The sequence below is a fragment of the Xyrauchen texanus genome, chromosome 37 (assembly GCF_025860055.1).
Source record: "Xyrauchen texanus isolate HMW12.3.18 chromosome 37, RBS_HiC_50CHRs, whole genome shotgun sequence".
Classification (NCBI taxonomy): domain Eukaryota; kingdom Metazoa; phylum Chordata; class Actinopteri; order Cypriniformes; family Catostomidae; genus Xyrauchen; species Xyrauchen texanus.
Genome location: NC_068312.1, coordinates 34,301,400 through 34,311,731, shown reverse-complemented (window position 1 = coordinate 34,311,731; position 10,332 = coordinate 34,301,400). Strand labels below are relative to the sequence as shown.

The 10,332-nt window shown below is 36.5% G+C and overlaps 1 protein-coding gene across 1 annotated transcript in view; it reads right to left on the bottom strand.

Annotated features, from left to right (window-relative positions):
- Positions 1 to 5,582: 5,582 nt before the first annotated feature.
- LOC127630635 (sodium- and chloride-dependent creatine transporter 1-like) overlaps positions 5,583 to 10,332 on the bottom strand; it is a 55,009-nt gene continuing 50,259 nt past the window's right edge. The window contains exon 13 of the mRNA XM_052108262.1: positions 5,583 to 10,327. Coding sequence (XP_051964222.1) covers positions 10,187 to 10,327 — 141 coding nt within the window. The 3' untranslated portion in view covers positions 5,583 to 10,186. The remainder of the gene's footprint in view (positions 10,328 to 10,332) is intronic.

Sequence of the window (10,332 nt, the reverse complement as noted above, 5' to 3'; positions counted from 1 at the left end):
CGTTCAATACATTCATAATTCATTCATAATTGTTGGTTTTAGATTAGATGCTTTAATTTTCATAGTAAAGGTTCTGCACTTATATAGCACCTTAGAGGTTACCAAAGCACTTTACACTGTGTCTCATTCACCCATTCACACACACTCATACACCAGTGATGGCAGAGCTGCCGTGCAAGGCGCTAGCCAACCATTGGGAGCAACATGGGGTTCAGTGTCTTGCCCAAGGACACTTCGGCATGTGGAGTCATGTGGGTCGGGAATCGAACCGCCGACCTGCTCTACCGCCTGAGACACAGCCGCCCCTTCTTGCCTTATGAGAAACCTTTGCTCCACATAACACTATTCACCCAATAAGCAATTAAAGTAGAGATGGGGAACCTTTTTCCCATTAATGGCCATTCGAGTGTTTGCAAAATTATCCGTGGGCCATACAATTGCTTGTAATTTCTGATTGCGGGTTGAGATTAACGTACACATTCCGTAACGTGCTCATGTACCAACGTTCCCAATCCCTGACTTAAAGGGATAGGGGCATCCGTTGAGAAGGATATACAGTTGTGCATTAATTCTTCTGATCTTTCATTAAAAAACCCCCCACAAAAATCTAACCGTTAATGGAAGTAAAAACATTTAAATGGGGAACTATCTCATTATTAAATATATTTTCTACAAACGCATTGGGCATAATTATTGGCACCCTTTTATTCAATACTTTTTGCAACCTCCCTTTGCCAAGATAACAGCTCTGATTCTTCTCTTATACTGCCTAATGAGGTTGGAGAACTCCTGGCAAAGGATCTGAGACCATTCCTCCACAGAGATATATATAGAGAGTCCCTAACCCGTTCCCTAACACTTACAGTGTGTTGAGGTGTCACCGCCTTTTGGAGTTGACCCAGCCGCCTGTTGGAGTAACCCCATAGCCTGCAGCTATACCCACTGCATCTGTTTACTGTCGGCGCATCACAGATGCTTCCAGTTTAAATGGCTACATTGTTTTTAATGGGATCTATTTGCTTTTTGACGGGCTGTTAGACAGAATGACAGTCTCAGTCACCGAATACATTTCATTGCATCATTTATTTTCCCAATAAAAGTGAATGGTGTCTGTCAGTCCCAAAATATTCTGCCTAACCCCTCCTTTTATGTTCCAAGAAATAAAGTAAAATGGGTTTGGAACAACATGAGGGTGAGTAAATGATAACAGAATTAAAATTTTTGAGTGAACTGTCCCTTTAAAATATAAAATCCCTCCACATCAGCAAGCTTGGCCCGTCTTGCTGCTATAGGCAGATATACTTGTGTTGTTTGTCCTGGGTGTGGGATAGCTCCTGACATTTCTGGGCTATTGTAGAGCAGATAGAGTGAACGGGTTCATTCCGGTCCTATCTGGTTTGAAGCCTCTGTGTTGGTATAATCTGATATGAGCCAGGCAGGGCTGTTACAGTAGGTAATAACACCTCTTTGGCAGAGCACAGTAAAGCAACATTATCTCTCATCTTCTAGGTCTTGAAATCATATTAAAGTCCCGATTGAGGGCCACATGTTTAAAACCGAAACTCACCATAACTTGAAGGGATAGTTCACCCAAAAATGAAAATTCTGTCATCACTGACTCATTCTATGGAAGGCAAAAGGAGATGTTAAGACTGTTATCCTCAGTTCTCTTTCTTTGCATGGTTAAAAGATACAATGAAAGTGAATGGTGACTGAGGTCATCATCTTTTGTGTGTCCATGGAAGGTCAGAAATGTTGTCAGAATTTGCATTTTTGGATGAACCATCCACCTCGAAATGTATTCAAGTGCCATTGATGTTCATATTCTTTACAGTCAATATGATTACGATCTGATATTTTACATGTTGTTAAACACCCTTGGTTTCTTTGGTGAATGCCACACGTGTCAAGCACATGTTAAATGTGTAGTTTAGAAATCTTAATTGCTTGGAATCATCCAATGCAATAACATCACAACCATGTTTAAATTAGGTACAGAGGGAACGCAATTTGCGCTGTTTTGGACTCCTAGAAGAAAGGTCATCGGGTTCGGTATAATGGTGTTGGATGATTCCGATTCAAGACCTCCTGGGCTGTTAGCAATCATAAGAATGTGAGGAATGCCATCTGCCACCATGACGATAGTGTACGATTTCCTTCCCTCTACGAATGGCTACATTAGTGAAACGTTAACCAGAACCACGAGCCGCAAAATGTTAATGTGTACCTTAAGATGATGGGGGCATTTCGACATTTGTCTTTGAGGACTAAGATAGTTTGACAGATGAATTGCATTTGGTGTCATGTTATGTCATGTAATTAGCAAACCAATAAATAAATAAACAGACTGTATAATTTGAAGTTTTCTTCTTTATATGCATTTCCAATGTAGCTTGTTCTTTCTTATACCAGTATTTATTTTATTTATATACTGATGGGAGTGCTGTTATCTGCCTTGAATCTCTTCAAGAAAGCGTTGTCTGCAAAAACATCCAACTGACTTTTGAAATTCTGAGTATTTTGTGTTTTGGTGATGTGCTTTAGTTGGGATTCTGATGAACAAAACCAATCAATTCTACTTCAGCCATTTTAACTTGACTGCAATGCATTTTTATTTATTTTTTGGTTATGGAGGAAAACTATGTTATAATGATCTAAAGTGAAACCAAAAGTAAAGGGGTTTCCTGAAATTTGGGCCATTGAATTTTGCCCAAAGGTTCATTAACTGTATTACTATGGGTTCACTATGAATATCATGGCTTACATTTTCAGTAGTTACTGCAGTAAAATCATGGTAAATTGTATGGTTGCTATGACAACTACAAATAGTTCAATTATGGTTACTGTAGTAAAATCATAGTGGGAATAGAGAGAATGCAAAACTAAGATTTAAATAAGGTCAGAGTTTTTTGCACTGATTCCGTGTGTGCAGATTTTTTCTTCCGTACTGTCTTGCATTTCTACATTAATGCTCTTTTGTCAGTATGCCAATATTCCATGGGTAGTTGCAGTAGTTAAGCTGCTGATATTAAACGGATGACGTGACTGCTCGCTCTTTAATCTTTCTACATACCATGATACTTCAGACTAACATGTGGGACAAAGTCTCATTTGAGAGCTGTGAACTATGTGCTACAGACCCAGTTAGGACAGAAGAGGGCAAGATCCGATAATATACTAATACAGTATTTGCGAAATAACATGAATATTTTGTTATCAGTCCGCATAGTTTTTCCCTTTCGATTGTAGTGTATAGTATGTTTTAATATATTTACACAGATGCAAGAAGATCAAGCCGTTTTGGACTTTGTTGCCAAAGGTCTTATTTCAAAACATTTTGAGGAATTTAAGTTATACATTCAATGCCAATTCGAACCTATGCTACATAACCAAATATTATTATATAATGTCTACACATGTATATCGTGTTTCTATCAGTGCCTTGCTTAGTAACAGCATAGTCAAAAATAGATGCAAAACAGATCTCTTCCTTGACATATACAGTATAACTGATATTAGGCCACTTATTGCATTGTGATCTAGTATTAAAGTGCAATTTTTCAATGTTACATTTTTTTTTCTAATCTGATCTTAATATGCATAGACAGTTATAAGTAAGCCATACTAGACTGTAGATTGACAGTGTTTTCTGTCCAACGGAAGACTGGGGCAATGTTCGAGGAAACCAGAAACTTCTGCTTCAAGCTGCAACCTTTAGGATAGGGAGGTCAGTTTTGTTTATTTAAAACTCAATCGAGCATTAACCTTAACCTCATCTGTTTGGGAGAAAATTGAACATGCTTTTACACACAGTGGACATTTCAACCTGGAACTGCCGCAATGTGTGTAATAAACCACGTTGTGTAATTTGCATTAGAGTTTGGCACTTAGGTGCAGTTGCAGCATTGCTATTTTCTGTTTTTATTTTCTGTTCATTTTCATAATTACTGTTTACTTCTGCTAAACTGAATGCCCATCTGTTTCAAGCACTGGACAGAAATAGAGAAGAGTAGCTCAGCTAAACATAGTCAACAAACTTCTGCCAGCCACAGTCCTGGCTTAATATGGCAGCTGCGCTCTCCTGACAAAAAAGGCATTTGTCTTTAAAACCAGTCTGAACCGCATTGGTATAATGACTAGCCCTCCTAGCGCCCTGGTGAACAGGTCTGAAGACAACAACCATGCAGCCAGGAAAATGTATGTGGTCATCTTGTGTACGGTAGAACTAACCATAAGATATTGATACAAACAGCCCTAACAAGAGTGCACCATGGTAATCATAGTTTATGTTAGGCAGAATGAAAGCCTCAGTCACTATACACTGTCATTGTGAAAAGAAAAGAAAAGATGCAATGAAAGTGAAAGGTGACGGATGGTAACATGTTGCCAAAATACCATCATTCCTACAGTTAATTTAGCTTTCAGAATCTTTCTGTGATTTTCTTTCTTATTTCATTAATTTAGTTATCACAAAATGGTAGCAGTTTGGTAGCTATGGTTACCAAGGTAAATCTTTGTAAGGGAGAGCCTTTTTAAGGGATGTTTTAAAGTCGACTTGAATTGACAAATCGGACAAATTTCTGAGTGAAACAAGATATTTGGACAAAGAATTGATTTATCCATTAGGAATTTCTTGGTTAGTTATAAGTAGACGTTCCAATCCTATTGTGATGTAAGTTATTGCATTTTAGCAAAAGAAAAAAATATATTTTAAATAACAGCAGTATTGGGTGTAATCTAATTTGCAAAGTAATTATTTACTGTAATCGAATTATTTCTTAGTAAAAAAAAAAATTATATTACGCATTGCATTTTAAGTTTGTGTATTTAGATTGCAGCTACTGACTTTCAATCTGGGTGGCAGTGGACGAATCTTAGTTTCTTCTGTGTCTGAGACCGTCAATCCGCGCATTTTATCACGTGGCTTGTTGAGTGCGTTACCGCGGAGACGTAGTGCGTGTGGAGACTTCACGCTATTCTCTGCGGCATCCAAACACAACTCACCACACGCCCCACCGAGAGCAAGAACCACATTGAAGTGACCATGAGGTTACCCCATGTGACTGTAACCTCCCTAGCAACAGGGGCAATTTGGTTGCTTAGGAGACCTGGCTGGAGTCACTCAGCATGCTCTGGATTCGAACTCGCAACTCCAGGGGTGGTAGTCGCGTAAATACTCGCTGAGCTACACAGGCCCTCTGTGAAATGTTCTTAAATGTGATTTTAACATAAAGTAATTATGTATACTTTTACTGTTAAGTAATGTGTAGTGTAATCTGATGTCTATTTAGAGAGGTAATTTGTAGCGGATGACTCTTTTTTTTTTTTTATTTATCCCACATTGAATAACCATCACTGAAGAATGAGACCAAGAATGCACAATACGTAACTAGGGTCAATTTTAAATTCATGCTGACATCAAAGATTTTTGCCCAATGGTTGGACAAAGTCATTTGTTGTGGGGTTTTTTGCAACAAAAAGTAAACTAGTTTATCTTGTGGAGTGTTGTCATCATTTGCAATATCCAACATCTATACTTTAGAGATGAGAAAAAAAAAAAATGCAATGACAGATTTCTTTCATGGAGTTATTTTATTGCCATTTGTTGCTTTGATTTAGGCAGGTGGATCAGCACAAAATCACAGTGATGTTGAGCATAAAGCCCTTCTTACACTGAGAGGGATACTGCTAGACAGATGGAACACTAACATTTACTGTACACTTCACCATCATTTCTACATTAGTTTTAAAATGGTAACCATGGTTACATCGCAGTATGTTACAAACCACAAGAATGAAAGATGCTAATAACCAGGTCGGCAGTGTGAATTTTCAAGACAGTATCCTCACCCAAAAAGCTTTGAACTCTCTCACTATATAATTCCTTTAAGGGCTGCTTTATTCTACACATATTGCATCTACTCTCAAGATTTTGGAATTCTGCAACCAAGTCTAAAACAACTGACAAATGATTGTCAATGTCTTTGTAATCAGCTTTTTTTTTCTCTTTTCCCTAAACGGAGTCTAATGGACCTTGACCTCAAAGCCACATTTGAATTCCTTTTGATTTAAATATGGAATCTAGTATGGCTTATGTACATTGAGTTAATACATGAATGCATTAGAGCCAGATATATCTGTACTGCAACAAAATTTGAAATCATTTTTATATTAGATGTGATACTAATGTGCTATTGCCAATTATCTTAAAGGATTTCTTGTGTAAATTTTGCTCCCTATCTCGACCAGCCTCATTCTGCAAACTTTTCACACAAAGATACTGTCGAGAACAATTTTGGCAGAGTACAAGAAATAACACAAACATTTTTTTCTTATTTTGTTAACATGTATTTTTTTTTTCTAGATAAACATTTCTACATTAAACATTTCTTATCGCTATTTAATAATTTATCTACTGACCAACCCAAGCTCTCATTTGGATGTAAAGAAAGATTTATATTGATAATTGATTGCCTAATTGATGACAAAATAGTGCATATTTAGTAATACCTTGGTTAAAATAGTTTGGTTGCCTTTAAAACAGAAATAAATCTACAAGTGATCATTGCAAACCCACATGATCCATCCAAACCCACATGACTTCCTTTATTCCGTGGAGCACAACAAGATATATTATGCATGAAATGTCTGACAGCCTGAGTCACCATTGTCATTCACTGTATTTTTATTTATTTTTTTAAACAATGTTGCCTAACATCTCATTTTGTGTTATTTTGTGTTCGGATGGAACAGAATTTGGACAGAATTTTCATTTTTGGGTGAGCTATCCCTTTAACTTGGATTCGTTTAGCAGATTGGCTTGATAAATATATATATATATATATATATATATATTTTAAATCTGAGGATTACGTTTTCCTCCATAAATGTGTGAACTGTAGAGGTGTAGGCCAGCTTCATGGGTATTGTCGAAAGAAGAAATAGGCAGAAACACAAGTAAATGTCTTTAGATGATTTGTTCATTGAAAACCAAACAGAGATGAATTTTGGGTGGTCGGTAGAGAATACTGGAGTTTTAGACACACAATACATTCTAATCTAATACATTTAACAACTGTACTTGATATTCAAAATAAAATAATTATAATGTGTTATCTGTCTCATAGTCCTCCCTGCAACTGCACTGAAGCATTTCAGTAATAATTCCGGCTCCATATTTGAATCTTTATTAAAAGTAAATACAGCATCAAATGTTTTAAATATAACACACAGATACCCAATATGTATTTATAAATGCATATAAGCAAAATAAAAGCCTTCACAAAATAAATCTCTGATTCATTTTACAGTAAAATAAAACCAAACAAAAAAAAAAAAAAAACAGTCTAGCATCATTAAAAGGTGCTAGCAGATTATTTTACAACAATGTGCAAATGTATTCTGAAGCCTTATATAATGTAGTCTAATGTGTACATTCTGAGTACATCAACAATGTTACAATGATTGTGTGTGTGTCTTAAAAGACAGAATTCCCACAGGTCGGAATGAGGCCAGTTTTTCGGGACACCTCAGTATAATCTTGGCTATTTGTCCATAGGTTCTAATCTTAAGGCAAAGGCAAAGTTTGGCAACTATGTGTCAACCTAAAATGTTTACCTGCAAAATCACATAACAGGCTTTACAGCAGAATTGCAGATAACAAAATGTGTTCTCGGGTTGTATTTAACATTCTGCACCTGATATTGGCAAAGTTTGTAAATTGATTTTATTGACAAATTGCTGTTAACGTGTTTTTTTGTTTGTGCGTTGCATTTAGACAAACTGCTTTTAACTTTTTAAACTGTCATCGAAGGATACTGTATTAGTTGATTCGATTTTAAGGGTGCAGGATAATGTGAGGCTGGTCACGATTAAGTGACTAGGATAGATTGATCATACCCTTCTAAGGGCCTTTTATTTACCACAACAAAGGAAAAGGAAGAAATTGCTTCCATGCTGTGCAAAGAATTTCATTCAAAAGCTGATATAAATAACCATCTTAAGACAAATGCTTTTGTGAAACATCTTATATGCCTAAGATTTTTGCACAGTACTGTATATAGAATTTAAAGTGTCTTATGACAGTCATTACTGTTACAAGATAATTTTTTTAACAATAGAATTACGATAAAATGTTTTGTCTGTCTTTTAAAATGTCTTGATATATTTCTTTGGATGTGTCTGACAATTTTAAATCATAAAATTAAAAACGTCTGTGACTATAAGAGCCACTCAAATTCAAAATGTGGATCAGAATGTGGAAATTGGAGATTGATTGACCATTCAATTCTTAACAAAATGTTTTTTTTTTTTTGTTGTTGTTTTTTTTTATGCATTTGGCAGGCGCTTTTATCCAAAGCGACTTACAGTGCACTTATTACAGGGACAATCCCCCCGTGGCAACCTGGTGTTAAGTGCCTTGCTCAAGGACACAATGGTGGTGGCTGTGGGGATCGAACCAGCGACCTTCTGATTAACAGTTATGTGCTTTAGCCCACTACACCACCGCCACTCCTGTGCACCAACAAAATGCATCCATTACTTTTTTGGGGTTTTCAGGCATCTTTTAAAGCATCTTTTAAAAAAGCCTCTTCTTTCGAAATGTCTGCAATAAAAACTATAGATGTTTCCAAACATGAATAACTTATATGGAAGACACATCAAGCACAGTATATTTTAGCTGAACCAGGTAGATGATGAGATATCAAATTTTTTTTTTATGGCAAATTAAATCATCTTCTGACCAACAGAGATGGAAAGACATGCTCAATTTGGCACATAATGTATATTAAACGCAGTTATTGCACAAGGTATTGAGGTCACCTGTCTCACACGAAGACACATCAAGCAAATCTATACTCTTTACAGAAATAATGCACTGTCGTTGGTGTATGTGGCCTTATCAATGTAAAATCTGCAAACACACATTTAGTCTGATTTGTATTTTTTGATAATACAGTATATATATATTTATTTTTACTGATGCTTGATTTTATTAATTTGAAAAAGTGTAATGCTCTTTATCGTCCACATTTGTGGACATCATTATGGGCCAAATTGTGTCAAGGATATATTGGTAAAACATTTGTAGCTAACGTTTGTATTTTGTGCTTCTTTTTTGGATATGTTTTATACTCATGTGTCAGTGCAAAGAGACCATTGTAATTTTCAGGAAATTGGCCTGTGGGAATTCTGTCCTGTTCTGAAATTATGAACTACACCCAGGTTAACAATCGATCCAGGTGTAAAGCTTTGAGTTGTCAGACTAGACACTATATTTCCCCCTCCAAAGACATGCTGATTTTGCTTTGCCATTTTGCAATGCTTTAAGTTTAGGTTACAGCTTAAAGACCCCTTGAAATCAATTTTTTTTGGACAATTTAAAAAGTTGACTAATCCAACCTTTAGCCGATATACACATATAAAATTTACAGTCCTTATCTTCTGGGAAAACAGGTCAGAAATATTGATGACTCATCTTGCACTACACAGATATTTGTCCAATCCAACGTGAGAATGAGAATGCCCCATCACAAATATAACCTGCAACCAACTAGACTGTAGCAAATCGTGGTTCATGGCTGTGACATTTACATTTTACATTTACGCATTTGGCAGGCGCTTTTATCCAAAGCGACTTACAGTGCACTTATTACAGGGACAATCCCCCCGGAGCAACCTGGAGTTAAGTGCCTTGCTCAAGGACACAATGGTGGTGGCTGTGGGGATCGAACCAGCGACCTTCTGATTAACAGTTATCTGCTTTAGCCCACAAAGCCACCACCACTCCATAATTAAAGCCTATGGCGCCACCACCACCACGTGACATAATCAAAGCCTATTGGCCTTTTTTTTTTTCAAGAAAAAGGGACGAGCCCTGCATTATGCCTGGCCCAAACTTCCTGATTATATATGAAATACATCAACAAAGAAATAAAAGACTTGTTTAAACATTTCATCATTTCATGAGGTCGTTAAACTGATCTGATAAAATCTTGTGTACTTGGTAAAGGATTTGTAGTATGCAATATATGTAGTCATCAATTTCCGTAAATTTTTATATATTATTTTTTGTACCAAGACTGAAAGATCATAGAATTTTATGTAGAATTCCCTAAAATATCAAATGAATACTTCAATAGCTTGCCTTAGGAGGGTTGTCGTAGGCTTTCCATTTAATTTTTGTCTACATAACACTTTCAAAGATGATCACCTTGTTCTCCTCAGTTCCAGGAGACAGAGAGGCCAGGTTTTTAATATCAGTGTCAGGGGCCATGTATTCGAGGTGATGGGCTCCCCACACTGGTTTGGTCAGATTTTCCCAACGCTGCA